This window comes from Ruditapes philippinarum, unplaced genomic scaffold (genome assembly GCF_026571515.1).
Source record: "Ruditapes philippinarum isolate M1 unplaced genomic scaffold, ASM2657151v2 ctg488_1_1_1_1, whole genome shotgun sequence".
NCBI lineage: Eukaryota > Metazoa > Mollusca > Bivalvia > Venerida > Veneridae > Ruditapes > Ruditapes philippinarum.
The window spans coordinates 321,600-339,668 of NW_026853285.1; the positions used below are offsets into that span (position 1 = coordinate 321,600).

At 32.6% G+C, this 18,069-nt stretch overlaps 1 protein-coding gene across 1 annotated transcript; it reads right to left on the reverse strand.

Moving 5' to 3' along the window:
• Positions 1-428: 428 nt before the first annotated feature.
• LOC132736390 (uncharacterized protein C2orf42-like) lies at positions 429-16,388 on the reverse strand. Its single transcript, XM_060723515.1, has 9 exons — positions 16,291-16,388; positions 10,682-11,372; positions 10,121-10,289; positions 6,478-6,651; positions 6,042-6,164; positions 4,611-4,718; positions 3,546-3,754; positions 2,886-3,027; positions 429-997 (listed from the first exon to the last, which is right to left on the reverse strand). The coding sequence occupies exons 2-9, from the start codon at positions 11,363-11,365 to the stop codon at positions 789-791; spliced, it is 1,818 nt and encodes a 605-aa protein (XP_060579498.1). The 5' UTR covers positions 11,366-11,372; positions 16,291-16,388; the 3' UTR covers positions 429-788.
• Positions 16,389-18,069: the final 1,681 nt, after the last annotated feature.

Consider the following 18,069-nt stretch of genomic DNA (forward strand, 5'->3'; position numbering starts at 1 on the left):
TACTACTGTTTGTGAGACAAGATTCAAAATAATTGAAGCATATGATATCAAAAAACTTTCATTTATCATATATAACAATTCAGTAGGATAATTAAAGATCTTAAAAATAAATTCACTATTACTATTTCTATCAGTTTTTGACTAGAATCAAGTGATTTGCTGTCAAACAGTTCCACTGACTGTTATAAACAAAACAATAATATACTTTGCTTAAGGGCAGGTCCGACACAGACATAATTTCTCACTCAATAACAGGAATCATTTTTCCAGTGTTCTTTTTTTTTAAGCACAAGCTATTTAACAAGTATTGTCTAACAAAATGAACACGTTTCATTTTAACATACATGTATTTTAAAAATGACATTGCATACATCTTTCTCCATTTCTCATCTACAAACATAAATTTGAAATACATGACATATGCCAAATTTATATTGATCATTTATTTTTCTTTCAAAATTGGTTAACACTGTATAAAATTTCTTACAGAAGATAATGTAAAGATTTATATAACAAATCGAGAAATTGATACCAGATAGCTATTCAAGTTTATCCCCATATACAATGATATCCTAAAAACATGTGTGCAAGAGTGTGAAAGACTGTAAAGATGGGTATTAAAAGAACTGTCATCTAATATGGCTGTTAATTATTTTACAAACAGGTGCCAAGATACCCTCACAGTTCTTATAAAAGACAGCTAGAAAAGTTAGATAAAAGAATCACTGTTCAATACTTAAAATGGAATCAAATTTTGCAGCCAGTGATATGGTGTGAAAATTGTGTGTTCATAACACTGGATTCATGTGTAAATTTGGATGTATTGATACTGGGGTAGGTTCTGAAGCATTGGCTGCCCTCATTTCTATATGTCCGTTACGCTGGTGACCATACTCAAACTTGATCCTCAGTTCTCCTATGTGAGATTTTGGCAGGATATCTGGAATCCATTCTATGATAAATGGAGTTGGATCTCTCTGATCAGCTTGAGTATTACCTTCAAATTGTCAAAATAAATAAATACATGTAATATAGAAAAAAACAAGAATCCCGAAAGAATTCACAAAATGACAAAACAAGAGCTGTCCGTAAGACAGCGCGCTCGACTTTTTTATTGCTTGCCAATAAAAAAAGTTTTTGCAGTAAAAGGCAATACAAGAATCTCTGTATTTTTAAAGTGAACAATGGCCATGAGCATTAAGATATTTAGTGAAGAATTATTTTACTGAATTGTGTGATACCCTTGAACACTGCAGCAAAGTTTGAAATGTTTAAGTCAAAAGAGGGCTGGTAAGAAAGAAAAAAAAACTGAGTTGAGCCTTAAATAAATTTAATAGTATTAAACCCACTTTGAGAGAATAAGGTATTGGTAAAGTGAACAAGTGGATAGGAATGAATTTTTTTAGATTTTTTAAGTTTTTTAGTGCTTGCCTATAATACAAAACATTGACAGTTAAGGGCCATAATTCAAATAAAATCTTTGACAGAATTACCTTCTCCTGGACATGTTTGGGAATCATGATTGTAAACAAGTATTCCAACTTTCAAATTAATATCTCAAACAGTTCAGTCAAAAAGTGGACTGGTACTAAAAACTTAACCAAGATTCTAAGTCGATAAAAGGCCTTAATTTTTAAAACAAATCCTTGACAGAGTTACCTTCTCTTGCGTACAGATGGGGGTAATGATGTGAAATAGCATTAAAAGTTTCAAAGCAATATCTCAAAGGGTTAAGGCAATAAGTGGATTTTACCCATATTCAATGTATTTTCTAAGTCAAAAAGGGGCATAATTCTGTCAAAAACCTTGACAGAGTTATGTCCTCTTGTCTGTTGATGAAGGTCGTGATGGTAAACAAGTATGGTCAGTTTCAAAGCAATACCTCCAATGGTTTTGAAATAAAGTGAGGTGGTACAAAAAACTTAACCAAGCTCAATACACTTTCTAAGTCAAAAAAGGGCCATAATTCTGTCAAAAACCTTGACAGAGTTATGTACTCTTGTCTGTAGATGGAGGTTATGATGGTGAACAAGTATGGTAAGTTTCAAAGCCATACTTGTAATACTTCTGAAATAAAGTGGGGTGGTACGAAAAACTTAACCAAGGTGTGACGCCAACGCCGACGCCGGGGCGAGTAGGATAGCTCCCCTTTTCATAGAAAAGTCGAGCTAAAAATGAAAATAACGAAAACTCGGTTCGATTGACCCGGTTAATGAACGGTACTGAAAAATGCAAGTTAATGTCCATGCCCCCTAGCATCCCAGCTTAAGCAGAACACAAACCTTTACACATGAAAATTGTGAAATTTTGAAACATCTGCATATGTGTTCATACGGCCGTTATCTTGGAACGTTCAATGTGACATGTTAATAACATTCCATGAAAAGAGTCTTATGGTGCCCAAGTAAAAGAATGCATAGAATCTGAACTGTAGCATAATTTCAACTGTTATTTTACAATATCAAAACAGCATGCATCTTAATGGTCAATAATATCTCAAAAATATACTAACTTTTAAATGTCATAAATAAATCATATAAATAAATCTTGTTTTGATATAAAAAGATGACAGTTTGTAGTTGGTCAGCCAACAGCAACGAGCCTGCTAATCATAAGTTTAGACACCAGCAGGGTAAGGGTAAACTTTGTGACCAATGCATAACCCAGAAGTTATATATGACAAGCTTCATTACATGAAAGAATCCAAAGTCCCTGCCGTGATTCGAACACACAGTGGGCTAGTGACTTTCCTTCTTTAATTTGTAGACAGACATAAATGCCTAATGTGTATTTAATATTTGTGTATCTCTACCAATGGGAAACATATAACAAGTGCCCCTTCCTGATGTGCAATATACCCTTTTAACAGGTATATAATGACTTACCAACTTTAAGAAATGTTTTCAGTTCAAATGGTCTAATAGGCATCTGACTTTTGTCGCCGACATCTTCTATTCTGGGTACTTCATATAGATCATATGTCGAATCCCTATTCTCCACAAAATTTCGTGTAATTTCTAACGCCATCTGTGAACAGATATAAAACATTTCAATATTAAAATATAGGATAAATTGATTACACAACACTTCTCTGACTTGTCTTATCAAAATGATTGACAAAAAAAAAATGTTTACTTTGCCCTTACTTTCAAATAATTGAATTCTTCCAAATAAGTACATTCATTATTGTTAAAATTCTACTGGTTTTGAAATAAAATTGATAATATCTTAATATCATTATTTTATTAGTTAGTCTTGACTCAATAAAGTATTAAGATATAATAAATATTATACTAATTATCTGGAAATTAAAGTATGTATACCTTGACAATACATGATTTAGTCTAAATTCAAATGGATTAATAAAATGAATTTGGCTGTGAATTATGGCCTTTTATTATTTAATACATCATCTTCAGTGGAAATTGTACCCAGCTTTGACAATAATTTAACTGCTCAAACATTAACTTTTTGTGTGAGATATTTTGAACATTTAACATTAAAAATCAAAACGTAAAATGTAACAGGTGATGATGAAGTTATACCTCAGGTGTATCAAAAATCTGTTTAACATGTAATATATTTGTTATATGCCATGTGTATTTTGTAAATGTGCCGAGGGGCAGGGCGTCTTTTCTCACAAATGCTGTAGTAAAATTTGGCAGTCTTTTCTTTTTATATCCAGAAGATATCCTCTGCTGTAGACAGTCAAAAAAGAACTGAGGTGCATGGAACACAAGTGGGTCTGGGGTGCCTGTAAATAGGTAAAGTACATTTAAAGTTTAGTAAAATATCAAAACTTTACAAGTTTGCATAAATATCAAGTTATAAACTAATTTCTAATCCATTATTTCACTATATTAGCTTGTCAATTACAATATAAATAGCTACATGGTTATAAAACAAATACAGCTTTGGACAAGCTATCAAAAAAGTATAAGTATTGGTTAGCAACTTGATAGTCCGAGATCAAAAGTCCATTCATCACTTAATCTATTTAATAAAGGTTAAAAAAATGAGTGCTAAATATTTTTATGTTGCTCTGAAGATAAAAGTTGATTGGAATATAAGAGCTACATAAATTCATCTAAAAATAGCAACTGGCTCAGAAACTAGAACTGTCAGTATGGCAGGGATGCTCATTTATTCTTAATGCTTGATAGTAAAACAAGAGCCCAGATAATGAAGGATTTTATAAAGAGGAAGAGTTAGCAAAAAATACAAGACATAGTCATGAGCCTTGGAGATTGACATAAAATTATTATATCAAAAAGATGTACGAAGTTTTAAGTAAATATCTCCTGCAATTTTGATGATTGATGCTGAATGCAAATATCTAAACTGAATATTTTAAGTTCACAAAGGGACATGGTTTTGTCAAAATCATTTAATGCCATAAACATCTACCTTAAATAATAATTTAAAAGCATGTGTGAAGTAACAAGAAAGCATTTTAAGCAGTTAACAAAGTTATACAAGAAGTTACATATGCGAACCATTAACAAGTATTAAGACAGACACCCACTTGAGTAAGATAGCGCCACTATTCTTCAAATAACAAAGTTACAAAGTTTTAACACCTGAGTGATGTGAGAAAGTTTGTTACTCACCAGGAAACTGATAATGCATGGTTTGATTTATCCTCTCTGTTACACTAGCTAACCAGGAATGGAATGATGCTACAACTTCAGTCTCCTCAATTATCTGATAAGGGTTTACTGAAATTTAATAATATGTCTTCAATTATCATTTTCAAAGTTTGTGTCACAATCTTTATAATTTTTTTAAAGTTTTAAGTTTGACAGTTTGACAGTTGCCATGCATTACAACTGTTTTGTCTTGTCAGATTTGTATATGCATCACTGTTAAAAATTTGTTTTTGGCATAAAAGGGACTCAACTGAGATTTTTGACTTGATGAACTGGAAATAATTATTCAGGAATTATGTTCCATTTGATGTAATTCTTGGCCAATTCATTAAGTGCAATATTTCAGACCGTTAGCTCTCTCTCTGCTTTTCCAGGATAATCATTCTAATCAAAAAGAAATGACCCTAAATTGAAAGGCATTGCAATGCTTTTCACTCAACTGGGCTACAAATTTCATACATTTTTTTGTATATATTTCTTCATAAACCTTTGGACCATCTGTTTTAAATGCCCCTACTTGATCAAAAAATATAAAAATATTTAATGTTAAGTTTTTATGCTTTTCGACCTGTAAGGAAGTAAAAGAGAGAAAAAACCTACAAAAAAACAGAAAACTCAATGTTTAAGACCAGTATCTAGCTCAGACAAACTTAAAGGCTGGACATAGTGACAAACAGACATATAGCAGAACAAAAACCATGATAGATTTTATTTAAACTTAACATGATCTTAGAATATCATAACAAAAACATTAACAAATTACAAGTAATTGTGACAAAACCAGTTTTTAGCAAATATTATATATCTGTGAAAAAAAAAGCAAAACAAACTTTTTAAGACGTTTTTAGGAGTTTTCATATAAACATATGGGCAAATTAAAAAAAAAAATTGGTTCACTTAACATGTTTCTACTATCATACTCTGACAACATACCAAGTTATGAGAAATACTATTAAACAGTTTTTATTTTTGCGAAAACTCCAAAAAATGTCCTTCAAAGGCTAAAATTCAGCCCAAAGTGACAAATATTCTGTGAATGTTTTTGGACGAAATCCCTTGAAAGATGTAGATGAACTTATGAAGGAAGAAATCTTTTATACCCACTTGCAAACCTTTATTCACTGATCTAAAAATTGGTTTTCATTAGAAAAAAAAAACAGTTTAAAATGACAAAAAAAAATGTGCTCCCCCCCTCAATCCCGAGATATATATATAACATTTTATTTACTGCACATCGAGCACATATACATGACTGCAGATTTTATTTGAATTCAATTTCAAATACATCTTACATGCCAGTCAGTAATCAAGTGCCATATCAATAGCAATTAGTAGACATGTAAAATATTACAATTAACTATAGCTATGTTGTTTCATATAGAAAGTAATTACCTGGCTTTTTCGAGACGGCAACTTGTACATTTTTGTGTGGAGTGTGTTTTCCATGGTTATTAACAACTCGACCAGGTTTCATATTGGATTCTTGAAGAGTTAATAGAGCACTACTTGCTTGAACTGTAACAGTATTGTATAATGACATTATCTAAAAGATTATGTATTAGCTTTTACCTTTAAAATAACTTATATTTTTCTTTCATACAATACGGATATAGCTGTAAAGTTTTGTAGAATGACCTAACATTCAATAAGGATCTATAGGTCTTCTATTTAATTATATATTCATTGCCTATAGTAAGCTCAGATATGCCAAATCAATCATTAAAACAAATTCTACATTTATTACAGATAAAATACAAACTATTTTAAATACTTACAACAATAATATTGTTACATAAGATTCTGTAAGAACACACAAACACTTTCTCACCTATTTCCTCTTTTCTTTTCCTTTTAGCTGGTGTTTCTGTTAACTCCTCGGAGACAACTACCTCTAGTTCCTGGGTCTGATCATTGAGATCCACCTCACACACAGTGATCAACTGATCTGATTGTTGATCTGGTATTGTTGCTGGCATCTCTTCTACCAGTCTCATACCAAGTACTGGAACAAAACATTTACTATAAATCAACAAGTCTCATACCCAGTACTGGAACAAAACATTTACTATAAGTCCAGTACTGGAACAAAACATATACTATAAATCAACAAATCTCATACCCAGTACTGGAACAAAACATTTACTTTGTTTTGTTTGTTTGTTTGTTTAATTTTACGCCTTTTTCCAACAGTATTTCAGACATATAAAGTGAGTAGTTTCCTAACCATCGTTCCTGGAGAGTTACACCAGTACTAGACTACCTTCCTCCGCGCTAAACTACCAAAGCATCTCCCGGGGATCGAACCCACGCCAGAGAGGTACCTGAATTAGAAGTCATCGACTCTAACCCCTTGACCACGGAGGCAGTAAAAACATTAACTATAAGTCAACAAACCTCAAACCTAGTACTGGAACACAATATTTACTATAAATCAACAAGTCTCAAACCCAGTACTGGAACACAATATTTACTATAAATCAACAAGTCTCATACCCAGTACTGGAACACAATATTTACTATAAATCAACAAGTCTCATACCCAGTACTGGAACAAAATATTTACTATAAATCAACAAGTCTCATACCCAGTACTGGAACACAATATTTACTATAAATCAACAAGTCTCATACCCAGTACTGGAACAAAATATTTACTATAAATCAACAAGTCTCATACCCAGTACTGGAACACAATATTTACTATAAATCAACAAGTCTCAAACCCAGTACTGGAACACAATATTTACTATAAATCAACAAGTCTCATACCCAGTACTGAAACAAAATATTTACTGTAAATCAACAAGTCTCATACCCAGTACTAGAACAAAACATTTACTTTAAATAAACAAGTCTCATACCCAGTATTGGAACAAAACATTTACTATAAATCAACAAACCTCATACCCAGTCCTGGAACAAAAGATTTACTATAAATCAACAAGTCTCATACCCAGTACTGGAACAAAATATTTACTATAAATTTACAAGTCTCATACCCAGTATTGGAACAAAACATTTACTATAAATCAACAAACCTCATACCCAGTCCTGGAACAAAAGATTTACTATAAATCAACAAACCTCATACCCAGTCCTGGAACAAAAGATTTACTATAAATCAACAAGTCTCATACCCAGTACTGGAACAAAACATTTACTATAAATTTACAAGTCTCATACCCAGTACTAGAACAAAACATTTACTTTAAATAAACAAGTCTCATACCCAGTATTGGAACAAAACATTTACTATAAATCTACAAACCTCAAACCCAGTACTGGAACAAAACATTTGCTTTAAACCAACAAGTCTCAAACCAAGTACTAGAACAAAAATTTGCTTCAAATCAACAAGCGTTTATACAAAGTACATTTACTTTTAATGATACAGGATGATTCAGGATGTCTAGTAGACTCTGACACTCAAGGGACCAAAGAATATTTCTGTTGCTTTTTTTTCTTTAATTTTCAGGAACTGTTGTCCTTTGATGTTTATCTCTACATTACAAAAAGTCATTTAATGCATTAAAATGCTTTTATTTTGTATTCAAAGAAGAAAATTTATTGGTATATAATAAAGTATAATACCTATAGTAAGCTTGAAATGTATTTGGACACTAATGATGCATAAATTCATAGGGCTGTCATTGAATATTGATATATAATCGATATTCATCATCTGATACCATATCAAAAATACACATTTTCAAATATTGATACAAGCTAAAACTTATTTATTTCTGTTAGTGAATATACCTACTGTTTTGCCTAATAAGAGAAGTCACTTCTTCACAGTTTTCTTGGCCAACTTGAAATTTAACCAGTGACAAATAACAGAAACAAGAGGGCCATGATGGCCCTGAGGTCGCTCACCTGTATATAGACCCCCCAACCCCCACCCCCCAACGTTGCAGGGTCAATTTAACCCAAGGGCTTTTATTTGCACAAACTTGGTAGACACCCATAAGAAGATGTTTCATGCTAAACATCTAAGCTCTAGCTCATTGGGCTTTTTAAAAGAAGATTTTTTTTAAGTTTTTACTATACACATATAGTTAAAAACAACAGACACCCCTGGGGCCGGGCCAGGGCTTTTATTTGAACAAACTTTGTAGACACTTACTAGAAGATGTTTCATGCTTAATATCTAAACTCTAGCTATTTGGGTTTTTTCAAAGAAGATTTTTTAAGTTTTTGCTATACACATATAAGGAAGATCAATGACCCCCGGGGCGGTGCCAATTTTGACCCCAGGGCTTTTATTTGAACAAACTTGGTAGACACCTATTAGAGCATGTTTGATGCTAAATATCTTAGCCATAGCTCTTTGAGTTCTTTAAAAGAAGATTTTTTAAGTTTTTACTATATGCATATAGGGAAAATCAATGACCCCCTGGGGCGGGGCCAATTTTGACCCCAGGGCTTTTATTTGAACAAACTTGGTAGACACTTATTAGAACATGTTTCATGCTAATATCTTAGCTCTAACTCATTTGGTTCTTTAAAAGAAGATTTATTAAGTTTTTACTATATGCATATAGGGAAAATCAATGACCCCCTGGGGCGGGGCCAATTTTGACCCCAGGGCTTTTATTTGAACAAACTTGGTAGACACCTATTAGAACATGTTTGATGCTCAATATCTTAGCCATAGCTCTTTGAGTTCTTTAAAAGAAGATTTTTTAAGTTTTTACTATATGCATATAGGGAAAATCAATGACCCCCCGGGGCGGGGCCAATTTTGACCCCTGGGCTTTTATTTGAACAAACTTGGTAGACACCCATTAGAACATATTTCATGCTAAATATCTTAGCTCTAGCTCTTTGGGTTCTTTAAAAGAAGATTTTTTAAGTTTTTACTATATGCATATAGGGAAAATCAATGACTCCCCGGGACGGGGCCAATTTTGACCCCAGGACTTTTATTTGAACAAACTTGGTAGACACTCACTAGAAGATGTTTCATGCCATATATCTAAGCTCTAGCTCTTATGGTTTTTTAAAAGAAGATATTTAAATTTTTTCTTTCGGTTGCCATGGCAACCAGAGTTCTGCATGGAATTAAATTCTTTGAACAATTTTTAAAGGTGACCACCAAAGGAACATTCCTGTGAAGTTTGGATGAAATTGGCTTAGTGGTTTATGAGGAGATGTCATTTAAAGTAAAAGTTTACGGACGGACGGACGCCGGACGAAAAGCGATCACAAAAGCTCACCCTGTCACTAAAAACAAACTTTCTGTTAGTTTGTTGTACATTGTATTTGTAATGTCTAACACCATGATCACACATAATTAAATGTTTTTACATTGCATCTACTGTCAAAGTCGATAAATCAATATATGGTCGATATTTGTCTCTCGATATATTGATACAAAATTTTCCATCAATGACAGCCCTATAATTTCATAATACATGAAACTTTAGTTTGAGTAACAATTAAAGCACATAATGTATTAGAAGACTTACAGTCAGAATTGTTTGTGGAGTTAGTATTTGACTCGCTGCCGCCATTAAGATCCAGATAGAAGGCAAATTCTTCTTGAAGCTTCTCATCACTGGCAAATGCACATACACAAGCATAAAAATGAACACATCTCTTGAATATATCATCGTTCCCAGGAGTCTTTGGACCACCCTGTACAGTATAAACAATGTTAAGTTGTGAAGAACACCAACTTTTGTGTTCAAGTCTCATTCAGGTCATGGCTATGTTTCCTCATATGACACCCCCTGTGCTGGTTAGTTACAGAAAACTGAATTGATGCTGATTTTAATAGAAGTTGAAAGAACTTGTTTCACAATCAAACTTAGAAAAATATGTTAAAACTAAAATAGCTTCAAAGACAATAACTTAAATAAGAAAGAATTCAATAATATTAACAATAGGGTACCAGTATTTTTTTTATTAAAGAACACAGATCTGAATTGAAAAACAATTTCTAAATCACAATTATACCATTTACATAGCAATATCATTAAAAAGAATGTAATACAGAAATTATAATAAAGAAATAAATTTATAAGTACCTTAAAGGCTTTACACGTACACTGGAATCTGTGAGCTTGAGTTTTACCTTTTGCAGACTCAAAGAAAGCAAAATGTAAAAAACCAAGTGGCTGCTTGGGATTTGGCTTACACTTTACAACCATGATATTCTTAGAAACACGCTGTACAAGAGGACCTGTAGTTTCTGTGGCAAGCAGCCATATTGCTTGTTTTATCTCATTACTGACTTGTAAAGAGTTAAGGACAGAGTTTTTTAAAGTGAGAGGCTGGGCCTCGGTATTACACTCTATTGCAGCTTTGATATGGGGACACGTCTCATTGACAATCTGTGATGCTCTTGTACAAACATCTACATAACACCTGGCAGCCGAGGCAAGAATTGACACATCAACCATAGGTGCTGGATTCCCATCTAGATCTTGAACCAAAGGAAGCTGAACAAATCCTCTGTAGTCTGGTCCCCTGTCTCGAAGTCTTACAGAGAAAACTTGAACAGTAGAGCCAGTGACAATTTTCACAGCTTCACAACTGCTTGTTTTCTTTTTCTCCTTCTCCTTAAAAACAACATCACATTGTTTGTTTTTACAGCTTATTCCCCTGGTACCATTGTATGTCCCACACTTTGGACATTTCCTTACCCCTCGCAATGTTGGTTTCCCAAGGTCCTCAAATAGGGACTTCATCTTTTCTTGACTTGTTGCCATTTCTTACCTAAAATAAAAGAATCTCCATGCATTTAAAACAATGGAATTGAACATCATTCTTGTAAGACTCAGCATGCCCAGTCACACAAAAAACATGCATTTTTCACCCAGAAATACAATCGAAACGCATCTTTTCTTATAAGAAAATCAGCAAAATAATCAGCGGCCAGTAACCTAAAGCTCTTGTAAAATTCCACAAGCACCTGCATTTATTACATCACAGATAAATGTCAAACAGATGAATTTGCTATATTTTCTGCAGAAATCTGACAGAAATTAATTATTTAAAGGAACCACATTATGATTTCTACAAAAATGTTTAGATTATACAGTATAATAATAATACACTAATGAAACGCAGATAAGTCTTTGGTGAAAAAGAAAGTATTAAATCTAATGTTCCAGGCAATTCCATGGCCACCATTTCTTCCGCCGCTGTGCAAGCGAAAATAACTGTCAGCTTACATGTCTCATGACAAGTTATATTTAAAATAAAATAAAAATCATTTGTAAATTGTTAATTATCAATATCATGCTGTATCCATTCATATATCACGTAAATGATTCTAATTTCAAAATTGCCCATTGTTGAAATATGTCACAGTCATTCATCGTTAGATCTTTTCAACTGCACTTTTTTAATTTATATGAAATTCTATGTCTTTAAAGAGGATTAAACCAGGAAACAGCAATTGTCTTGGTATGTATATGAGTTGCCATGTTGGCTATCGATCGCTGTCATCTCCAGATGGCTAGAAAAAAGCGATTATATAGTTGCAGTTGAATAACAGCAATTGAAATCTTCTGTATACATAATCATTATAATAATCCTTTTTGTTTCAATAAAATTTAATTTTCAACATCTTTAAAAATGAAAAAAGTACCGAAAATAATTGTTAAAGTTACATTAAATAAATATGTAAAAATATTTTGCCGTCGGCCTAAAAATCAAACATTCTACAGTTTCATTAACCTGTTTAATAGTATTGTTGTAAATCTCATCAAATATTGTTCATAAATTAGGATTTTAAACGGGAAACCCCACGGTACCACTAAAGTTTGTATACAAATTTTAACATGCAAATGAGGCTATAATGAGCTCGTGTATGCGCTACGTCACAGTTTTATAGTTGCTATCCGGAACACAGCAAATGTGATATTTTCTTGTGCAAACACACTTTAACCGTTTAAGCATCACGGTGCACTAAACCTGGGGTTCAGTAAAAGTAATAATCTCGTAAAATGATTAAATTTGTATGAAAACATCCGTTACAAATTATGCGGAAATATACCATTAAAGTTGACGGTTATATTAGGACTGCCACTTATAGTCATGTTTGTTGATTTAATATAGATGTATGGATGATCCGAAGGCGGAGTTTCTCATGCAAACAGTGAAACAGAAATTGTATTTCCCATTTCGCCACAATGAGGTTACCTATTTTATGCTAATAAAACTCATTTTGGTTGTTTGGACACCAAAATACATTGTAAGACCTGGAGTCGATATAAAACCCAATTTATTAATGAAATGTCGCTATTTAGTTTTTTTATAAAATCTATTAAATGTAACTTTAATGTGCTCTGATAATTGTGTCAATTATTGACAGTAGAAGTTTGTCCATCATATTATGGAAAGTTTACATGTTCCATGAAACACGTCCTTAGAAAATTCTATTGTCAGTCTCTGTATTGTATACAGTATTACTATAGGAATTAAAAATTTTATGTTTGATATTTATCTATTTAAAAATACAATTATACAATTGCTATAACTTGTTCATTTTGTTTTTGCTTTTTTCTTACTTTTTTTTAATGTTCTATTTATTTATTTATTTATTCCACTCCAGGGCCTTTTTACCCTTCTTTACTGTAGCCGGTATTCGGCTACTTCCCCAAGCCAACTTACTACCTATTTCCCCCAAAAAACAGTCTAAAATTCTCCTTCTTGCGAAGATTTCCCCTTTCAAAGAAATGTTTAATTGAAGAAATAAACTTGTAAACAAACTTTCTTGTTTAAAAATAGATCGTTGTTTTTGTCCAATGAAAGCTAATTATTCAATTACCCACTAGAGGGATACCTTGATTCAATACAATTGATGTTAACTCACAGCCTCGGTCTGAGTTTGCAACTTTCTAAAAGCAACATGGGAAAACCCTGCTGCCTTATTTTTTATTGCACACGTGATTTTTTACAACAATACGGCGACCAATTTACGATGTCCCAAATGTAAACAATGTCACAGAACAAGTAGAAAATACAATCGAGTGATGTTTGTAATTGTTTACTAAAATTGCACGAATTGTTGACCTTCCTGTAAGTGCAAGAGAATTCAATACATGTATCCCCTTGCAAGTTTGTGTGTCCAAGTAGCACAACATGGCCAAGTGTGGGAAATGTTTTACACTTGGGAAATAGTGAGCCTAGCACAACAGTGCCAGTAATAGTGATACAGTGGTAACTGATGATAATGTTCCCTCTGAATCAAATCAAGAACCCTCACATGTCCTACACAAATTTTCTATAATTAGGAAATATGAGTCAAGGTATTCTTGGGCAAATATAAAGTGGCAATAAAATGATCTGGAAAAAAATCCCTTTTACTATGTTTAATATGTTAACTTATGTTGGACAGAAAGCTCCTAAAGTGGAGGAAAATATGCAAATATATTATAATATTTCCCCCAAATGTGTGATTTAAATAAGTATTTATCGTATATCTGGTTATAGAACCACACACCGACTGCCTGTGGAAAATATATTTTCCCCAAAAGTATGGAAACCGCACATTTTTTCCCCACAAATAGGGCTATGGCGCCTTCTCCTAAACTAGTGAAAAGGCCCTGACTCAGATCATGTCTTTATGAAACAAGCTTCTTTGGCCGTTATGATTATATATCTATTTCATTTATTTACAAGTTAAAATCGTCGTTTTAGAGACACAAAGTAACATATGCATTTTCGACTTTTATATATTTTTTAAAAGTGCCATATGGCTAGCCATTTCCAAACTTCTATGGAAGCAAGGATTTACAGACACTTGCTACTGAAGCAAGAAGACACCAACCTTTGGAAACTACAATTGGAGTCCCAAAATATCAAATTACCAAGGGAGCAATTCATGGATCAAATGTTCTATTATAGCAAGCTCGACGAGCTAGCCCGAAGGGCCTGCTCGCAAAGCGAGCTTTACGGTAACGCGAGTACCTACTAAGTGATGGTTTTGAAAACTTTCGTCTGAAGTACCGAATTGGACACATCGCATCTTTACGAATTACAAGATCTACATCTACATGTTACTCCCGAACAATCAATTCTGACTATGACTGGGAGGCGCTTGTCAGGAAAACTGTGTTAAAAGAATTAGTGCATACTAAAAGATAAAGATCACAGATAAAAAAAGTGCAGGATAAAAAGAATAGTGCAAGATTAAAAACATACTGGGGAGGGGGACTAGAAGGTGACTGTCGCCAGCCTATCCTTGAAGGTATCTAGGTTGGGAATGGATTTGACCTGATATGGAAGGCTATTCCAATACCTGAGGGTTCTAGGGAAGTAGGAATTTAGATGATATTGGGTACGGGACTGGGGGATCAGGAAGTTCAAATTTCTAGTTGGGGTCAGATGGTTATGGTCAACATATGTATACAAGTTTGTATTGGATTTTGTAGAACACTACTAGAGAGGATTGGAGTCTGCGGCTTTCTAGGAAAGGCCACCCAAGTTCATTTAGCATTTGGGTTACACTACTGTCGAAATTATAATTATTACAGACATATCTGGCCGCAGCTCGTTGGACACTTTCAATCTTATGACTTAGATGTTTCTGCCAGGGGTGCCATATGGTGGAACAATATTCTAGTTGTGGTCGGACATAAGTAGCATAGGCTGATGTTTTGAGTTGCCTGTTTTGGGTTTTGACGTTTCTCTGGATGAATCTTAGAGAATTTTTGGCCTTGGAGGTGATGTTATTTATATGCTGTGTCCAGTTTAGATCTTTAGAGATAGTTACTCCAAGGTATTTTGCAGATTCTGCTGATTTGAGAGTTTTATTATGAAGGGTGTATGGCAAGATTACACCAAGATAACGATAAAAGCCAATGTACTCTGATTGAAAACGGAAGCGTTGACTGGTGTCATGTGCACTAATATAGGAGGTCCGGGCTTTGGCTTGCCCGGCTATAGACTACACGTGTATATTTAAAAGAAAATCAAATAAAAAAACAATTAAAAAATATATAGAATTCTATACCTATCAATGAAATTTTCAGTGTCAGTTCAAGTCGGGCGCCGCCATTTACAATGTAACTCAATGATAAAAGGCGGGGTATTCCGATAACGGAACAAATCTCAACTTTTCGGATAAATAATAAACGTCGAGTGTTCCGAGTGAAAACGGAAGCGGTGCATGTAATACCGAATGACAATTTTAAAACGGAAAAAATGAAAGAAATTTTTAACGACTTCCCCGTTCATAGGCTTTGCCTAATTTCATATTATAGGAACCATAATAGAAAGGGGGAACCAGAATAAACAGGAGCAGTGTATAAAATCCCGAATGACAATTTGAAAACGGAAAATGTAAAATAAAAATGAACGATTATTTTAAACTATCTTAAGTTAAGGTAAAAGAAAATCGAGCTTGCTTTGAGGCTTTGCCTTTTGCATATTAGACGTGTATGTCAATATTATAGAATTTATGAAATTCACATCATTTGAGAGAATAAAATTTTCCTGCCCTGCAACAAATAATATTTTTTTTATTTTCGGTCCGCAAATTTCAAACGACCATTATCAGCAAAAAATAACCTATTAAATAGGCAAATTTCAAACACAATCAATACATAAAGAATACAGTCTATCAAAACTTTAGTTTGTGGATAAATCTAATGAGCATTATATTAACTAAGTTATTTTTTCTCACCTAAAATAATTTGTTTTATAAAAACTACAAGGATGACGCCATCTTGGCAATGTCAATGAACGCGCTCAAGTACAAATCATTCCATTGGTCAATTTGGGCCACATGATATGTAACATGATTTCATTGGTCAATTCATTTAATTGGGGACAAGCTATAGTTTCTTTGATGATCAAAACTACCATCTGTTTTAGATCAAATAGGTGTAGGAAATGTCATAGAAAATTTAAATCAATTTTAAGATTAAAATTATATGCATAAAAAATCTTGAAGTAAGTAAAATAATTGCAGGTGTTTAATTTTCTAATTTACATATTATAGGAAGGTCCCAATACACCTACTTTCGTTTTGAAAGAACCGAGATTAAAGATTCAACAGTCACAAACAAGTAGATATAGATTACAGAGTTCATTTGAAAAACGACCAGAAATGTTCGCTGAGGTTACCACAATGATTTTGCTCTTCCTTTTATTTTGCTGCCATTTCATCGGAAATGTTATTATGAAGAATGACAAATTATATTCGCTACTTTCGTTTTCATAGCAAAAGATATTCAGCTCATTTGTATTGTCATTAATAGTAAAATTATTATAGATTATTATTAATCTCAACTAGGCGTGATCAACAGCTGTGTATTTTTTTAACTGATTTTACAAATTAAGTGATCTACTCTTTTTATGAATAAAGTATGAATAGTTATCTGTTGATTTTAGAGACAAATAGTATGATAATTATTGACTTGAAATTTAGCTTGGAAATTGTATGGAATATGATGATATAAAAAAGTTCCATTCTGTTCTGATAATTGATAGTTGGCCCTTTATTTTCTATATTACATTATTTAACAACCTTTAATTCTCAAACTGAGATTGACAAGGACATATTAGATACATGTAAATGGTAGGATAAAAAAAGATTTTGTCTCTTTTTAGAAATCATCAAATTAATTTAAAGAGCCATATTTCTTAAACAATTTTGCTAGTATTTTTTGTGATTTATGACTTTCCCAAAATTGTAAATGTTGCCACAAGGTAGGGTTGGCTAGGGTAACAAGACAAGCACCTAATCAGTAAAGTAAATACTGACCACCCAATAAACAACTTGACACTGATAAGATTAAAGTCTACCCAGGCACTGTCATATAATATTGAAACACCAGATTCAACATTTAAGTGCATAAGGAAGACTTTATATAATCAATTTCAGAGTACTCCTAATTAGCAATAAAAATACAATTATTATAATACAATTATTAATGCAAATTTTAAAGAGGTTTGCATACAGTTAGTAAATTATTAAAAAAAACCCATACATTTCAGAAACATAATTATCTTTATTTTTAAAAATGAATGAGTTTTTTACATTGAAGTTCAAAACTTTGGACCAAAATTGATAGAATGTATTAGTGTCCAACAGATAAAGAGAAATGTCTGTCATATATATTCAATGTAAATAGTTAAGATACCTTTAATTAGACAAAGCTAAATAATTGATTTGTACATTTGACAGGATTGAAAACCCGAAATAAATGCAAATCTGTATATTATGTTTTCAGATGATTATATGTCTATGTTCTGTTGTAGAAGAAATGAAAATAAGTTGGGCATATTATGGAATTTAAATTTTCACATTGATTTAGATTTAAAGCTGCATGCTTCCAGATGAGCCAAAATATTTATATTAAATCAAACCTGAGAAAAATATTCTAAGAATTTATGAAAAGTAAAAAGGTCCAAGAATTAAGTAAAAATTTTTCATGTTATGTGCAATTAATGATTGATT

What these genes read in the sequence shown, in the direction of transcription:
- LOC132736390 (XM_060723515.1), bottom strand. Translation starts at nt 11,365, where the DNA reads ATGGCAACAAGTCAAGAAAAGATGAAGTCCCTATTTGAGGACCTTGGG. An exon ending in GAAAAGAAAAGAGGAAATAG is followed by an intron (nt 6,165 to 6,477) that starts GTGAGAAAGTGT and finishes ATACTGTTACAG; the next exon opens with TTCAAGCAAGTAGTGCTCTA. An exon ending in AGATTTTTGATACACCTGAG is followed by an intron (nt 3,028 to 3,545) that starts GTATAACTTCAT and finishes ATCTGTTCACAG; the next exon opens with ATGGCGTTAGAAATTACACG.